Source organism: Somniosus microcephalus, unplaced genomic scaffold (genome assembly GCF_052327205.1).
Source record: "Somniosus microcephalus isolate GS21.2 unplaced genomic scaffold, FLI_Smic_1.0 scaffold46, whole genome shotgun sequence".
NCBI classification, from domain to species: Eukaryota; Metazoa; Chordata; class Chondrichthyes; order Squaliformes; family Somniosidae; genus Somniosus; species Somniosus microcephalus.
The window spans coordinates 748,137-766,310 of record NW_028225233.1 but is presented as its reverse complement, the minus strand read 5'-3'; the positions used below and the strand labels follow the sequence as shown (position 1 = coordinate 766,310).

General features: G+C 46.7%; 2 protein-coding genes and 1 non-coding gene across 3 annotated transcripts; 2 read left to right on the top strand and 1 right to left on the bottom strand.

Moving 5' to 3' along the window:
• Nucleotides 1-3,358: 3,358 nt before the first annotated feature.
• Nucleotides 3,359-3,430, bottom strand: trnag-ucc (transfer RNA glycine (anticodon UCC)). The gene has a single exon. It is a non-coding gene; the product is annotated as a tRNA-Gly (tRNA).
• Nucleotides 3,431-9,348: 5,918 nt separating this feature from the next.
• Nucleotides 9,349-10,501, top strand: LOC147083669 (histone H1-like). The gene has a single exon (XM_085980142.1). The coding sequence runs from the start codon at nt 9,384-9,386 to the stop codon at nt 10,068-10,070; it is 687 nt and encodes a 228-aa protein (XP_085836268.1). The 5' UTR covers nt 9,349-9,383; the 3' UTR covers nt 10,071-10,501.
• Nucleotides 10,502-17,289: 6,788 nt separating this feature from the next.
• LOC147083668 (histone H3) lies at nt 17,290-17,766 on the top strand. The gene has a single exon (XM_085980135.1). It carries the CDS (start codon nt 17,315-17,317, stop codon nt 17,723-17,725), a length of 411 nt encoding a protein of 136 aa, XP_085836261.1. The 5' UTR covers nt 17,290-17,314; the 3' UTR covers nt 17,726-17,766.
• The last annotated feature ends 408 nt before the right edge of the window (nt 17,767-18,174 follow it).

The following is an 18,174-nucleotide window of genomic DNA, read 5'->3' as shown; positions in this document are numbered from 1 at the left end:
GAAGCGCCGTTTGAATGGTACGATGGTTGGTAACACTGCTGCATTTGCCTGGATGCCAATAGTACGGTGTTGTGTCTGTGGTATTGGGTCTGTGACAAGCTTCTTGCAGAAGCCAGCGATGTCTTTGCTGGCAATGGCAAGATCTGGATTATATCTACATTTCCAGCGGGCACTGTGGAAGGAGGCTGGCAATTTAGGATCGTGGATGAGACTAAGCTGGTTCGTGTCCATCCATTCTTCGACTGCTTCTCCATCGTTGTTAGTCTCCTTGTACCACCATTGGGTACTGTGGCTATTAAAGTCTCCAATGATGATCTGTGGTTTATTGTGCAGGTTGGGTACAGGGTTAGAGAAGCTGAAATCTGTGCCAGGTGGCTTGTACACTGAGGTCACTACTACTTTGCTCAGCTCTACGGTTAGAATTTCGATGTTGTCCTCCTCTGTTTTAGAAGTGGCTTCGACAACTGAGGGGGAGGCGAGGGTTGTATTTTAGCGCATGATCAGATTTCTTTTTATCCCACTTAAATCAACAAAAATGTGATCGTTTTACAAATCGCTTTTATCATTCATTAAATGGGCCTCATTAAGACGATGTTAATTATCATCCGAATTACTGATAAACCGAGTGTGTGACCCGCACACTGGAGTGGGAGTTCCTGAAGAGGTTTACACATTCCGTCAAATGAGATTTTATTTTCACCCACAGGGTGGTTGGGGTCTGGAATTATTTTGCCTGAAAGGGTGTTAGAGACAGAAACCTTCATCACATTTAATAAAATAACTTGGATATGACCATAAGTGCCGTAAACTGGAAGACAAAGGACCAAGAGCTGTAAAGTGCGATTTGGCTTTATAGATTGTTTATGGCCGACAGACACGATGGGCCGAATGGCCTCCTTCTGTGCCGTAACATTCTATAATACTATACATCGCAGAGACAGAGAGCTATAGAGTAAAGACACACTCACATACCAGACCCTAAGAAATACACAGTAACTCTCAGTCAGATCCCAGAAAGTGTCAGATATAGAGTAAAATCAACACCCACATAAATCCCAGACCAGAAATTGAGTTACAGAAGTGCCGCTACCGACAAGGCTACGGCCGGCAGAGATGAAGGGTCGAATAACCTCCTTCTATGCCGTAAATGTCTACGATTCAACGACTGAAGGCCATTCGACCCATCGTGCGTATGCTGATTTATAACACCTCCACACCTAAATTTGATCTTGTAATTAAATATAGATCTTCACCGATCACAATGTAAATCATCAATCTATCCCCGCTCCCAGGTCACTGCTCTCTCTGTGAGGTGGTGAGTGGCTCTTAAAAGAGCCTTTGTGTTGTGTTTGGTTGAAAGAGTCGAGTTGTTCTGCCGCCGAATCCATAGAGTGCGGCCCTGCCGTTTCAGAGCGTACACCACATGCATGGCAGTGACCGTCTTGCGCTTGGCGTGCTCAGTGCAGGTGACCGCATCCCTGTTTTACTCTGTATCTGTTAGTCTCTGTTATGTGAGTGTCGGTTTTACTCTGTATCTGTTAGTGTCTGGTATGTGAGTGTGTCTTTCACTCTGTATCTGTTAGTCTCTGGTATCTGAGTGTCGGTTTTATTCTATAGCAAATGTTCCCTTTAAGCTGCCGGTCCTGTGCAGCAGATCCTACGATGTTCTAATGGCAACAACTGCACATGCATGTTAATCTGAATGGGTCGCGCAGCCCCCACAAAAAATACTCTCTGGGAATTGAGTGTGGGTTTTACTCTGTATCTGTCTGTCTCTGGTATTTAAGTGTGGATTTCACACTGTATCAGTAAATCTCTGGGAAGTGAGTGTGATATTTACTCTGTATCTGTATGTCTCTGGTATGTGACTGTGGGCTTTATTCTGTACCTTTCAATTTCATCGATGTGAGTGTGGCTTTCTCTCTGTCCGTGACAGTCTCTGGTGTGTGAGTGCGGGTTTTACTGTGTGTTGTTCAGTCTCTGGTAGCTGAGTGTGGGTTTTATTCTGTATTAATCTGACTCTGGTATGTGTGTGTGTGTTTTACTTTATATGATTGAAAATACGGAATTTTTTAGAAGGTGAAAGCCCAGTAAATGTTCGTATTCAGAGGGATTTGTGTGTCCTCGTACATGAATCACAGAAAGTTAACAGCAATCAATTGGGAATTAAATTTTATATTTGCCCTTATTGCAAGTGGTTGGAGTATAAGTGTATGGTAGTGTTGGTTCAACTTATAGGTCTGGGATGAGCAGAAATGTATTCACTCGGAGGGTTATGAATCTTTTCAATTCTACCCCAGAGGGCTGTGGATGCTCAGTCGGTGGGTATATTCAAGACTGAGATATATAGATTTTTGGGCACTTAGTGTATCGTATCAACAGAATCAATTTCTGCTAATTGCATGTGGGGTTCACTCTAACTGTCAATCCCTGGTGTCTGAGTGTATGTTTTACACTGTGTCTGTCAATCTTTGGTATATGAATGTGGGTTCTACTCTATACCCGTCGTTCTCTGGTATATTAATATAGTTTTATCTGTACCAGACATATTTATGATATGTGAGTATTCGTTTTACTTTCTAAGAACATTTGAATTTCGAGCAGGGGTGGCCATACTGCCTCTCGAGCCTGCTCTGATATTCAATAAGATCATGGCTGACCTTCGAACTCAACTCGGATTTCCTGTCCTTTCCCGATATCCCTTAATTCCTCTGCAGTACAAGAATCTATATCAGCCTTAAACATAATCAACGACTGAGCATCCACAGCTCCTTGGGGCAGCGAATTCCAAATATTCGCAACCCTCTGAGTGAAGAAATTCCTCCTTATCGGAGTCTTAAAAGGCCGGCCATTTCTCCGGAGCCTTTGCCCCATAGTTCTAGATTCTCCTGTGAGGGGAAACAATCTCTGAAGTGTGAGTGTGAGTCTTACTCTTTACCTGCCAGTTTCTGCTAAATTGTGGGTGGCTTTTCATTGTACCTGTCAGTTTCTGGTATGGAAGAGAGGTTTTCACCCTGTACCTGTCAATTACTCGTAATTGCGTATGGGCTTTACTCTGTATCTGCCAGTTTCTGTCGTGCGAGTGTTGGTTTTGTTCTGTATCTGTCAATCTCTAATACATGACCTTCCCCTGCAGTATCCATAGCACTGTTTGTGACCTAGAAATCTTCTGTCTTTTTTGATCACCATTTTCACTGTTGTTTTAAAATTCCTTTTTAATTCTGTGGGAGACGCATGGGATTCCATGGAAGATCAAAGTATTTTGTCAGTTGCAATGGACATTTTTTTCTCTTAAAATCCTGCTGCAACGTTCCACATGTCAGTTCTGACCTGCGAGGGGTATTAAAAGTACCTCGGTTGCGATGGCCGGGAATCGAACCCAGGTCAACTGCTTGGAAGGCAGCTATGCTCACCACTATACCACCATCGCTCATATATGTTAATTAAAATATTACGGACTATATCCTTCTTTTGGCTCCTAAGTGGGTCAAGTGAGAGACACAGCACTCATTTTAATCAGAACGTCAGCACTATGCTGAGGCACTTTCCCTCCAATTAAAAATGGCCACTGTGAATAATTATATCGCTTGGATTGAGCCCTCACTCCGTTTATTATTTTAAAATCCTTTATAGGTTAAAAATAATAATCCACAAAAATAAATTGAAAATCATTTTTATGGGAGAAGCAAATGGGCGATGATTTATTTTGTTGTAAATTTTAGTGAAATGGCATTTGCTGGAAGGCATTAAACTGCGATAGGGTGACCTAAACTGTATCAACAGGAGCCTGGTTGCGATGCCGCGAATTCGAACACCAATCAACTCGCTCGAAAGAGCAGCTACAATCACCACTATCCCCCCATCGTTCTAATTTTAAAATGTAATCTTCTGTATTTACAGATCGCACGCAATGGGTCTTTGGAGCTTTAGTCAGGATGAGTAAAACACTTTGCAATCATTTCAATCTGAACATAAACAAGGTGTTCAGTTTATTTCTCTCCAATATAAACAGTTACTGATGAATGGTTATCTTGTTGCACTACTGGCTGGCGGCCAGGAGATGGCACCAACCTCTAATAGTTTGGAGTGTACGGATTGTGTCCACACATCCAGACCGCCGTGAGTCTGGTGCTGCCCGGGGAGCTGGCCAAACACGGCGTGTCGGAAGGGACAATGCCGGTGGCCATTGCAAATAAATTTCACAACGCACTGAGAAAGCATAAAGCAAAGCAACGGCTCTTGTAAGAGGAAACCACAGCATTAATTTAGTCGAATTATTCATTCGGGATATTGTCCTTTTAAAGAATCACAGAAAGGTACAGCACATTTGTTTGTGGCTTTACTCTGCAACTGTTATTTACTGCTATTTGAGTGCGGGTTTAACGCTGTACCTGTCTGTATCTGGAATGTGAGTTTGTGATTTATTCTGCACCTGTTGTTTTCTAGTAAGTGAGTGAATATTTTTCTTTGTATCTGTCAGTGTCTTGATGTGAGAGTCTGTGTTTCAGTCTACATGTCCACCTCTGGTATGGAAGTGTGGTTTATATTTTGTACCTGTTATTTTCTGGTGTGGAAGAGAGGCTTTACTCTGTACTTCTCAAGCTCTGGAATGTGTGCATGGGTTATACCCTCGATTTGTAATTCTCTGTTATGTGACAGTTCATTTAATCTACGTCAGTCAGTGTGCGTTTTACTCTACTTGTCAATTTCTGACACATGAGTGTGGCTTTTCTGCTGTAACGCTCAGGTACTGGTATGTGAGTGTGGGTGTTTCTCTGTACCTGTCAGTTTCTGGTATGTGAGTGTGGATTTTACTCTGTACCAGCCTATCTCTGGTATGTGAGTGAGGGTTTTTGATCTAGTGCAGACAGTTTCTATTATGAGTAAGTGTTTAAACCAGTAGCTGCCAGTTTCTGTTATGGAAGCCTGTTTTTGGTCTGTACCTGTCAGTCTCTGGGATGCATGTTGGGTTTTATCTGTACCTGCCAGTTTCTGGTGAGTGGCTGTGGATTTCACTCTCTACCTCTCTGCAACTGGTATGTGAGCGTCAGTTTCTGTCTTTCTATCTGTGTCTAGTATGGGAGTGTAGATTTTAATCTGTACCTGTCAATCTCTGGTATGTGAGTGGGGTTTTCATCTGTATCTGTCAGTCAATCTCAGTTACAGTAAGTGATTGTGATTCTTTCTCAATCTGTCATTCTGTGAGTGATAATATACTTACTGTGTGTGAGAAGGAGCTGCCTGCGCTGCTCCTTGTATTCCGCATGGAGGAGAGATCACTTTTTATTCTGGCTCAGTGAAGTATTTTGCTTCGAGAATAATAATATGAGAAAAATATTGGTAATACAATATGGACAGTTGAGGGTAGAATATAAAAATAAAGTTATAATTAATGTATTTTTTATAATAAAGTAAAGTATCTGGAGAGAGGAAACCACGATACAAACATTGTCTTTGTCTGACCTCACTGCAATACATTGGGTCTCAGATTCTCCATGACAGGTGTGTAGGACTGTTCTATAGTAAGTTATCAGCATCCACACACAACACAAACCCAGCACTGGACCATGAATGGAACCACCTCAATACAGCGGGTATCAGATTCTCCACACCAAGTGTGTAGGACTGTTCTATGGTAAGTTATCAGCATCCAGACACAACACAAACCCAGCACTGGACCATGAATGGAAACACCTCAATACAGCCGGTCTCAGATTCTCCACGACAGGTGTGTAGGACTGTTCTATTGTAAGTTATCAGCATCCAGACACAACACAAACCCAGCACTGGACCATGAATGGAACCACCTCAATACAGCCAGTCTCAGATTCTCCAAACCAGGTGTGTAGGACTGTTCTATGGTATGTTATCAGCATCCAGACACAACACAAATCCAGCACTAGACCATGAATGGAACCACCTCAATGCCACACGCCAGGTTTATATCTCCCATTCGCATGCGACTACCTATGAATTTCTGGATGGCTTCCTGGACTATAACCACAGGTACCTGGGCTGTACAAAGAATTGTTTTCAGTCTAAGGACAGAAAACAGCGAGTTGTGGTAAATGTCTGTTTTTCAGACTGGAGGATGGTAGACAGTAGTGTTCCCCAAGGGTCAGTGCTGTGGCCACTGCTTTTTTGATCCATATAAATAACCTGGATATTGGAATACAAAGTTGCATTTCTAAATTTGCAGATGACACCAAACTTGGGGGTGAGGCAGGCAGTGAGCATGATACCAATCAACTGCAACAGGACACAGAAAGGCTAGCAGAATTGACAGACAAGTGGCAGCTAGAACTTAATACAGAGACGTGTGAGATGATGCATTTTGGCAGAAGGAACAGGGAGAGGAAATATACACTTAATGACACAGTTTTAAAGAGTGTGCAGGGACAGAAGAACCTGGGAGTTAATGTGCATAGGTCCCTGAAGGTGGCAGGACATATTAAGAGAGTGGTTAGGAAAGTATATGGGATCTTGGGTTTCATAAATAGAGGTATTGAGTACAAAAGTAGAGATGTTATGCTGAAACTTTATAAAGCACTGTTTAGGCCACAACTGGAGTATTGCGTCCAGTTCTGGTCACCACACTTTAGGAAGGATGTGAAGGCCCTTGAGAGGGTGCAGAGGAGATTGACCAGAATAGTTCTGGGGAGGCGGGGGGGGGGGGTCTTAGCTACAAGGAAAGGTTGGAGAAGCTGGATTTGTTTTTATTAGAGCAAAGGAGGTTGAGGGGTGATTTGATGGAGGTGTACAAGATTATGACGGGTTTGAATAGGCTAGATGGAGAAAGGCTGTTCCCACTACTTGATGGTACAAGGACCAGGGAACACAGAATTAAGGTTTTGGGCAAGAGATATGGGGGGGGGGAGGGGTTGTGAGGTCATTTTTTTAATGCAGCGAGTGGTGAGGACCTGGACCTCGCTGCCGACGGAAGTGGTGGAAGCGGAGACACTAAATGTGTTCAAGGGGAGACTGGATAGGCACTTGAGGGAAATACACTTGCAGGGCTACGGGGATAGAGCGGGGGAATGGGACTGACTGAATTGCTCTACAGAGAGTCGGCATGGACTCGATGGGCCGAACGGATTCCTTCTGTGCCGTTATGAATCTATGACTATGACTCTATGGAAACCGAGTTGAGGGCCTGTGTAGTTAACAGAATGCCACAGAGCGCGGATCCTGATGTACCTGAAGGAGCGACTATGTATCTCCTAATCACCAGCAACACGGTTCTGGAGAACTTAGTGCATCGAAACAAAATAACCGATTTTTGAAATGTGTTCTTTCACACTTCTCACCTGGTGCCCGCAATAGATGCACTTTGTGAACTAAAGCAGCAATGATTTGAAAGAGCGAGGTGATTTACTTTCTATGTTAACTTACACTGTACAAACACAGCCCGGGAATGGCCTCTCCCTTCCCCCACTCACTCCATGTTCCGGAAATATTTCCTGCTTCAATCTGTCTCGTACAAACAGCCCCGAATGCCGCTGAACAGTCCCAGTGCGACGAGCTGCTGTGAGGAGGCTGCTGTTTGCTCCGTTACTCAGGCCCGTGATATCTCCGCTCCCTGATGTGTTCAGCGATCATTAGCCGAGCACAGAGGAAACGGTCCCCGCTGGCAGAGCTGGGAGAGGGGAGCTCGCAGGGCCCTTCCTGTCGCTTTAAACACTGTGCTGGAGAGGGGGAGGAGAAGGCAAGTGTTTATCACGCATGCTCAGACCTCTCTCCTGAGGCAAATTAAAAGAAGCAACAGCAACAACAACTTGAATTTATAAAGCACATTTCAATGAATAAATCGTCCCAATGAGCTTGACAGGAGCGTTATCAAAGAAACATTGTCACCGAAACAGATAAGGAGATATTAGGAGAGGAGGAAGCGACACTGGACACACGTCAGTTGCTGCCGGTGAGTGTGAGAGCGACGCGAATCCTGTCCCTTTGAGCGATTTGTTTCCCCAATACTGTATGGAAGGATGGGGAGGAACAGGCTCTGTCAATCTCTGATACTGAACTGCTGGTGAGTGGGGAGTTTAATCCGTCTCTGCCTGTCTCCGCTGGGTGAGTAGGCGACAGATACCAGTCAAGTTCCCGAGCCTGTGTGACTGTCACCCCCTGTGTCTGTCGCTGTGCCTTGTGTACAGGATCAATCCTCAGTCCCTCTATCCCCCAGCCCTGCCTGTTATATCTGGATCGATGCTGAACCTCTCAGTTTTCGCTCTATTGAAACCGAGTTCAGGGTATGTGTGGTGAACAGAATGTCTCACTATTTCTGTGAATAATACTATGATCTAAAAGCAGGCCAGACTCGACACAGCCAAACTGTGACACGTTCCTGCCCCTAAATCTCGGTAAGAGAGAGTGCGTGGACCGCCTGGCTCAGAGTACGAACATTAAGACTGATACAGTCTCTCTGCCTCTCTCTCTGGTTGCTGTCTCTGGGTGTTGAGAATGGAATGCACAGGACACCAGTTGCTCTGTTCTGTTCCTCAATTTCGGAGAGAGACAGAGAGAGGCTAGAGGGGCGGTGAGATCATCATTTCAATTTTCATATAAATCAAACATATTTCTGCCTGCGAACAATATAATACCTTCAAACCAGATATGAGTGAACACAGCCAGAGCTGTGATTGGCTCCTGCCCCTGAATCTGGGGAACAGACACTGTGAGGAGCGCCGGCCTCAGAGTGTTTAACACTGACTGAGCTGGGAAGCTGCAACTAACCCCGAGAATCGGCAGCACAGGCCGAGCGGAGAGGAAAACCTGTCCTGTGAACTGTAAATCTGGGAACAGATTGTGCTGTGAATGAGCAGAGTGAACATTGTGTCAGCGAGTGTGTTAAAGGGGCGGGTGGGTTAGACTAGTGTCACTGTGTTTGTGTGTCCACTCTCATCGCCGGATTTCAGAGACCCTCTTGTGTAAAATTTAAAGATTTCCCTGTCATAGGATCGCCCTGCTCCCCTGCTCAGCCCTGAAGTGGGAATTAAACGTGAAGTTTTAGTTGATTTCAAATTTCAGTCGACAAACAGCGAACATTTCCGCGATTGGGTGAGAGAGCGCGATCAGTGCAGCAATGAAAGGGCTTTAAATCGAAATTGTTGTCTTGAATTCTGATGAAACTTTCTCGACAGCAAACATCCCAGTCTTCCAGACAGAAAGAGGCCAGTCTGGGAATGTGGAGTGCCCGAGTTTAATTGGAATCGGAGAGTTAATAAGGACAGAGAAACACAGAGGGGCTGGAGGGGCCGGGAGCTGACAGCAGGATGTCTCCGCCCCGTCCGCTCGCTGCCTATAAGTAGCTCTGTGCCGCCGCCTCTCGTCTCATTTCTGACCCAGCTCTGACTGTCAGAGAGATTTTCGACAGAGTCGCGGACATGACTGAGACCGCAGCCGCTGAAACGGCTCCTTCTGCCGCCGCCGCTCAAACCAAGGCTCCCAGCAAGAAGAAGAAGGCGGCTCCCCGCTCCAAGCCTGCCGGTCCCACGTTGGGCGAACAGATCCTCAAGGTTGTGGCGAGTGGCAGCGATCGCAAGGGGATGTCCCTGGCGGCGATAAAGAAGGCTCTGGCTGCCAACGGTGTCGATGTGCTGAGGCAGCGTTCACTGATCAATTTAAGTATCAAGAGGAAAGTGGAAAACGGCTTCCTGGAGCAGACCAAGGGCACGGGCGCCGCGGGCTCCTTCAGGCTCGCTAAGAAGGAATCCCAGCGGAAAGAGGGAAAGAAGGTGAAGAAACCAGCAGCCAAGAAATCTGCAGCCAAGAAACCAGCAGCCAAGAAATCTCCAGCCAAGAAACCAGCAGCCAAGAAATCTCCAGCCAAGAAACCAGCAGCCAAGAAATCTCCAGCTAAGAAACCAGCAGCCAAGAAAACGATCACCATGAAAGCAGCAACGTCAAAAAAGACAGCGAAAGCGGCGGCTGGGAAGAAGGCGGCGGCGAAGAAGCCCAAGAGCCACAAGAAGGCTAGAGGCGGAATGGTGAAGGCGGCCAAGAAGGTGGAAAAACCCAAGGCCAAGCCCAAATCAGCAAAGCCTCAGAAAGCAGCGCCCAAAAGAAAATAAAAAGGACAACTTGTAAACATCTGAACCCAAAGGCTCTTCTCAGAGCCACCCACGTCTTTCCAAAAAGAGCTGATCACGGAATCAGATTGTAGTGTATGTACCTTTAAGAGGAACTATGTTTTTGAAGCCCCTGTATACTGCAGTACCAGTAGTAACCACTCGTGTATATAAGCCTGTATAGCGTCTTGTGTAGTTAGTTCACCTCCAGACTTTGTTCAGTAAACACTTGCTAAATCAACTCCTGCATTCCGTGTCTCCATTAACACACGGATCTAACAGTGGCGATGAGTTAGAAACGAACTTACCTGCAATTCGGCAGCACCTCAAGGAGATCGCTTCCTCAGACAAAGGTCGAAGCCAGAGGCAAGAAAAAAGAAAGGGAAGCTGTGGTTTCACCAGCTAAACAGGCTGGTGGCAGGTAGTGCACTGATCCTTCCTGAGCTGCGGCGGGCTAGAGCTCGATCGGGTGGCTCTGCAACGGGGCCGGGCAGCGAGTTGGGAAGCAGAAGGAAGGAGAGAGAGAGGGTGGAGCACTCAGGGCGCGGCCGGTGCTGCAAAGCAGCTCGGCGTTCAGGCCGAGCAGAGGGATGGGAAAGTCCCAGAGAGTCCGCTCCATGACGGGAATGGTTCTCCAAGTAACGGAGAAACTATTGAAGAGATATATATAAAAATTTATTTTTTTAATAGAAATACCGCGAAAAGCTGCAGGTCGCAACGGGAACCGCGGAGAACAGCGGTGGCAGCAGCCGCAGAAACGCGTGGGAGGTGCCATTTTGATCCATCGGGGATGGAGGAAAAGCGCGGGAAGCGCCATTTTAGATTTTCCAGATGCTGAAGACTGGCAATATTACTGCTTTCGATACTGATATAGAATATTGGACCACATATGTGGAAAGAGTGGAGGTATATTGCAAGGCGAATGAAGAAGCGGATGATAAAAAGGCATCGGTACTTCTAAATCTGATGGGCGCAAGGACATACGGGCTGTTACAAAACTTGATTACTCCAGCCAAACCGATGGACAAGAATTTTAAGGAGATTGTTGATATCTTACAGGAGCACTTAAACCCAACACTGCTGCTGATAGCGGAACGATTCAAATTCTTCAGGAGGAATCAGCACAAGAATGAAAGTAATGCTGATTACCTCACCGAATTACGAAAGCTGTCAAAGCACTGCCAATTCGGGGCAGGACTGGCAGATTCTCTACGAGACAAATTCGTCTGTGGTCTCCTAAGTGAAGGAACACAGAAAAGACTACTTTCTGAGAAAGTTTTGACACTGGACAAGGCTTTCAGTGTGGCTGTATCATATGAAGCAGCAGCAAGAGGAGCTGCAGAGACACAGCAAAAGCCACAAGACTTCGGCACCCATGAAATTACACGGGGTTTCGAGAGATGTTATCGCTGCGGCAGATGCACCCATGACCAGAAAGACTGCTGGTTCAAGGACAAAGCATGCAGGCAATGCGGAAAGATGGGACACATTGCACGTGTATGCAGACCTGGAAAGAAATCCGCTGACAGTAAAAAGGTCAATAAGGAAAAGTACAGAAAGGTACAAATGATGACGGACAGTAGCTCCGAAGACCAGAAGAGCGATAGTGACTCCGGAAGCAAGAGACTAAGCTGTCTCAAATTACATAATGTAATTGCCAAGGAAGATTACCAGACCATTTGGGTTACCCTCATGATAGCGGGGTCCCCAGTCAAAATGAAGCTAGATGCAGGATTAGCTCTGACCGTCATGAGTCGATGGGATTATGAGCGGCTATTTCCCCATATACCTTTGAAAGACACATCCATTATCTTGAAGAAATATACGGGGCAGAAAGTATACCCCAGAGGGAAAAAAGGGGTGCCTGTTGTATACAACGGCAAAGAAATACAGAAGTTGTATTTATACGTTCTGCAAGATGGTGGTCCACCGTTGTTGGGATGTGAATGGATCAGAAAGATACGTTTAGACTGGCACTCCATTCAGGCACTGACGGTGACTAGTAAGAAAAAAAACGATGATGACGTCATACCTGGACAATTGAAAGAAATCTTGGCTAACACAAAAGAAGTGTTTCAACAGGAACTAGGAACCCTGAAAGGCACCACCACCTCAATAAAAGTGGAAGATGCGGCAATTCCCAAGTTTTTTAAGGCAAGGCCGGTGCCATATGCAATTCGAACAGCCGTCGAGGCAGAGCTGGAGAATTTGGAAAAAGCAGGCGTGTTATCCAAGGTAGATTGGAGCGAGTGGGCAACACCTATTGTCCCGGTCATGAAGAAAACGTTGAATAAAGATAAATCTGAAGAACAGAGAAAAATTCGCATCTGTGGGGACTTCAAGGTGACTGTAAACATGGTTCTTCACATGGTACAGTATCCTCTTCCGAGGATAGAAGATATTTTCACCTCATTATCCGGAGGGAAACGTTTCAACAAAATTGACTTAGCACAGCCATATCTACAGATGGAGGGTGAGGAGGCCTCTAAAAAGTATCTCACGATAAACACACACAAAGGCCTGTACCAGTACAATCAACTGGTTTTCAGAGTGGCATCAGCTCCGGCTATCTGGCAAAGAGCTATGGAGCAAGTGCTGCAAGGGATTCCGGGAACTCAATGCTACCTAAACGACATCCTTGGAACAGGAGAAAACGACAACGAGCACCTTGCCAACTTGGAGCAGGTGCTCACAAGGCTGAGAGAACAGGGCCTACGAGCAAATCGCCCCAAGTGCGAATTTTTGCTGAAACAAATATCATATTGTGGCCATGTCATTAACGAAGAAGGGTTGCATAAGTCACCTGTAAAAATTGAAGCGGTCGTAAAGGCCCCAGCGCCTGAAAATGTCTCACAACTAAGGTTGTTCCTGGGATTAGTAAATTACTATCATAAATTTTTACCGAACTTGTCGATGGTTCTGCACCCTCTTAACGCACTGCTACAAACGGGAGTAGTTTGGAAATGGAGCGAAGACTGTAAACGTGCCTTCCATAAATGCAAAAGCTTGATCACGTCCAGGGAAGTGTTGGCTCATTACAACCCATCACTGCCAATCCGACTGGCATGCGATGCATCCCCTTATTGCATAGATTCCCTGATGGCTCGGAGCGGCCGATAGCTTTTGCGTCACGCTCATTGAACTCAGCTGAGCGTAACTATGCCCAGATCGACAGGGAGGCACTCAGCCTGGTGTGGGGGGTGAAGAAATTCAACCATTACCTACACGGACAAAAGTTTACCTTGTTGACTGTCCATCAACCCCTCATCTCCATATTCAACCCTAAAAAGGGCGTTCCCATTATGACAGCGCAAAGGCTACAGAGGTGGTCCCTTTTCCGAGGAGCACACCAATATGACATAGAATACAAAGGGACAAAACAGCATGGGAATGTTGACAGGTTATCACGCCTACCGTTGCCAACGGTGGAAGAGGCACCTACAGTGGACCCAGTGGAGATGTTCCACTCGACCATAGTGGAATGTCTACTGGTGACAAATTCTACCATTGAAAAGGAAACGCGAAATGTCCCGACTCTCTCACGAGTCTACGATTTAACCGTGAAGGGATGGCCAGCACATGGCGAACCACTGTTGCCAGCATTCTCGCAAAGAAGGGAACAGCTGTCAGTGTGCCGAGGAAACTTGATGTGTGGATCCAGAGTGGTGATCCCACCCAAACTCAAGGATAGAGTGCTAAAGGAGCTACACGAGGGGCATCTGGGTGGAGTGAAAATGAAGAACTTAGCCAGAGCGTTTGTGTGGTGGCCAGGTATCGATGGAGACATCGAAGAAATGACCAAGAGCTGTCTAGGATGTGAGAAGGTCCAAAATGCCCCACCACAAGCCCCTCTACATCCATGGGAGTGGCCCTCATCTCCATGGCAAAGGGTACATATCGACTTTGCTGGTCCATTTATGGACTCAATGTTCTTAATCGCAGTGGATGCACACTCCAAGTGGCCGGAGGTAATAAAGATGTCCTCCACCACCACGGAAAAAACCATCACAGTATTAAGGACCATATTCGCCAGGAATGGGCTGCCTGAACAGATCTGTTCTGATAATGGACTGCAATTTGTATCCGAAGAATTCAGGAAGTTCTTAAAAAACAATGGGGTTAAGCACTACACGTCCGCCTCATACCATCCCGCCACCAGTGGATTGGCTGAAAGGTTTGTCCAGGCCTTCAAGAAGGCCATAAAGGCCATGGGTAATGAAGACATAAATCTACAACATAAGGTAGATAAATTCTTGTTTGCATACAGGAATGCAACACATGTGGTTACAAACCAAACCCCTGCCATGATGTTTTTCAATAGAAGCCAAAGATGCCGGCTGGATTTGGTCAAGCCAAACGTCAGAAGGGACGTTGAGAACCGGCAATTCCAAAGCATGAATGAACGGCCAACTAGAACCTTCCAGTTAGGTCAACCAGTTTTGGCCCGGGACTACCGTACCGAGAAATGGCAGCCTGGAACTATTTGCACACGACGAGGACCGCTGATGTATACCGTGGACATTGGAGAAAGCATAATAAGGCGCCATGCTGACCAGATCATAGAGTCATCCGAAAAAGGACAACCTACACCACAACTCTATATGCCTAGTGATTAAGCAGAGATACCCATAGTATCTACCTCCGATCCGGTGATACTGGAACCAGATGAACCCGACACTGGCATTGAAGCCAAATCGACCTTGACAAAAGAACCTACTACACCACCGAGGCGTTATCCGGACCGAGTCAGGAAGCCTCCAGAGAGACTGAATTTGTAATTGATTAACTTCAGCAAATGTGTATATTACTGTTCTTGTAAAAATGTTATTTAATGATTACTTAAAATGTTATGTACTATTTATCAAAAAGGGGAGGAATTGTAGTGTATGTACCTTTAAGAGGAACTATGTTTTTGAAGCCCCTGTATACTGTAGTACCAGTAGTAACCACTCGGGTATATAAGCCTGTATAGCGTCTTGTGTAGTTAGTTCACCACCAGACTTTGTTCAATAAACACTTGTTAAATCAACTCCTGCATTCCGTGTCTCCATTAACACACTGATCTAACACAGATGATCCATGTCGCGGGGCCGGGCTCAGATTCCCGATTGAAATCATTTCAAATGAACCACGGCTCCCTGGTGACTCGCAGACATTCGCTGCACCCACCCCTGCTCCAGTGTCTGCAATAAAACACAGAGAATGGGAATTCCGGGCCGGGCCTCACTCGAACTGGGGGTGGGGTGTTCGGCTCCAGTCTCAGGTTATGGTCATTTTCAGGGGTTCACAGCTTCAGGGTGAGACGGTGACACTGGCGGAGATACCCCACGTCACAACTCAAACCCCAACACCTGAGATTCTCCAAATCACCTGGAATAAAGTGTTTGTAAACTGCTGAACCCGCCTGTGAGGGGAGATGGAATAAGGTCAGAGATTGACATGGAAGGAGACGGGATGACTTGTGATCGAAGGGACTGTATATAGGCGGGAATATTACTGATAGTTAATTGTAACAGGACCTTATTTAAAAAGCTTCTGGTTTCAGGAAACCCTTGAATATAAAGTCCGACTCTGTAAGGGTTTGTGCGGAGCGCTGGGTTTCCGTTCTACTGTCGATAAACGGTTTGAAATTGGCGGTTGCAGAAAGCTGGAGGTGGAGCTGGAAGATCAGAGGCCGCTCTCTGCTCTGTCTGTCACTCTTGAAATTGTCTCCTCCCCTCCAGCTCTCTGTTCAATCTCTCACTCTGTATCCTCCCCTCCCCGCCTCTCTCACTCTGCGCTATCTCAGTCAGGTCGGAGTCGGCTGTATATAAGAGCAGCCAGAAGCCTTTCGTTTTTCATTCAGCAGAAATTTGACTGAAGAATCATCATGACTGGACGCGGTAAAGGAGGCAAAGGACTTGGCAAAGGCGGAGCCAAGCGACACCGTAAAGTGCTCCGTGACAACATCCAGGGCATCACCAAACCAGCCATCCGCCGTCTGGCTCGCCGTGGCGGTGTCAAGCGGATCTCGGGTCTGATCTACGAGGAGACCCGCGGGGTGCTGAAGGTTTTTCTGGAGAATGTGATCAGGGATGCGGTCACATACACTGAGCACGCCAAGCGCAAGACGGTCACTGCCATGGATGTGGTGTACGCTCTGAAAAGGCAGGGCCGCACTCTCTATGGATTCGGCGGCTGAACAACTCGACTCTTTTTACCAAACACAACACAAAGGCTCTTCTAAGAGCCACCCAACGCCTCACAGAGAGAGCAGTGACCTTGCGACGGGAGCGGGGTTAGATTGTGGTCAGAAATAGATTGTAGCCAGAAATATTAGAAACGGATTGCGCTGCGTTGTGGATTTTGGAATTTCCGAATTTAGCTTTCGGTTGCACCAAGGTTCGAGAGAGGTTTATTTGCCCAGACGGCACATTTTCTCCTCAGTGAAAAGCCACATCACATCTATACATTTGTTCATTGTCTTGTACTGTAATGATTATAATTGTAATAATCAGCAGGCTGGTCGGGCCTTCGTTCTGTTATTCTGCGTTCACCGTCACACATTCCTTGCGCTGTTCTATGAACAGGTTTAATTTGTCAGCCTCTGAACTGTAACCGGCGGCAATAAATCTCCATTCAGCAATCTAAAATGTGCCGAGTATCAGATCTCTCACTGCACAGTTCCCGAATGACAGATTCTTGGCCAAGCCCTTCTCACAGGCTCCACGGGGACAGAGAGAAGCGACTGATTTCTGATCCTCTCCCCTGAAAGCGGCGGCTAACCTCACAATGGGACGGGCGGAGGGAAATTCTGAATGGGCTGGAGAGGAGAGGTGAGAGGAATCGAGTGGAAGAGCGGGAGATTGGCGCGGGTCCCTTTCCCCGCTCCTGTCAGCATCAACAACCCAGAGGGAGAAGGGCCCTAAAGCACCAAGCCCAAGAAGGTACATTTAAAACTTTCAATGATTCCGGCAATGATCCTTTCAATTTGTGCAGGATAAAATTGATTTGTGTCAAAACGGTTATTTCCTGCACTAAAATTGGCGGGCCTTTTGAAATGGGCGATTAATCCCAGCTCAGCCAATCGGGGTCTGAGAGTCCAGCGTTTCATTGACTGGTCAGAATTGGGATGAAGTGTCTGGGCGCCGGTCTCCAGCCAATCAGTGCTCGGGGCGGCCCCTCACTGAGTATAACAGTGCGGAAACACAGCAGATTCCGCATTAACAGTCTATGTGTTCCAGATTGTGCTGAGATCGGTTCAGAAAATGGCCAGGACCAAGCAGACAGCGCGCAAATCGACCGGAGGCAAAGCTCCTCGCAAACAGCTGGCGACCAAAGCGGCCCGGAAGAGCGCTCCAGCTACGGGCGGAGTAAAGAAGCCCCATCGCTACAGACCCGGCACTGTGGCTCTGAGGGAGATCCGCCGCTACCAGAAATCCACCGAGCTGCTGATCCGCAAACTGCCCTTCCAGCGCCTGGTGCGGGAGATCGCTCAGGACTTCAAGACCGACCTGCGCTTCCAGAGCTCGGCCGTCATGGCCCTGCAGGAGGCTAGCGAGGCTTACCTGGTGGGGCTCTTTGAGGACACCAACCTGTGCGCCATCCATGCCAAGCGAGTCACCATCATGCCCAAAGATATCCAGCTGGCTCGCCGCATCCGCGGGGAGCGCGCCTAAACTCACTCTGCCCGGCTACAGACTTTAGCACCAGATACAACAACGGCTCTTTTAAGAGCCACCAAATCAGCAAAAGAAAGAGCTGCGATCGGCGCAAGGCAAATTGGTCTGTGCACACACCGTGCAAGTCTTGTGTTAATGTAACTGGGGATTTATAGTGGGGGCAGTGAATATCTGAAGGTGCGTTTATGATCTAGGTTGAAATGTGAGTGAGCTGCCCAATAGACTGAATGAACACGCCCAGTGTGAGTCGGAAACTATGTAATTTCTGATAGTAAATTGATCCAACTTCACATACTGGGATAGATCCGAGAGAACGAGGTGCCTGAAGTCTGACACTCACCTTTAAAGCCAGCTCTTAATGCGGGGACAGGCGGGAACTTTAGTTACTATTGGAAATATTTTAAATTAACCAGAGCTCCAATTCTGGTTCGATTCTGCCAAATAAA

Bases quoted from the DNA above. Each gene is read 5' to 3' on its own strand.
- LOC147083669 (XM_085980142.1), top strand. From the start codon at position 9,384: ATGACTGAGACCGCAGCCGCTGAAACGGCTCCTTCTGCCGCCGCCGCT.
- LOC147083668 (XM_085980135.1), top strand. From the start codon at position 17,315: ATGGCCAGGACCAAGCAGACAGCGCGCAAATCGACCGGAGGCAAAGCT.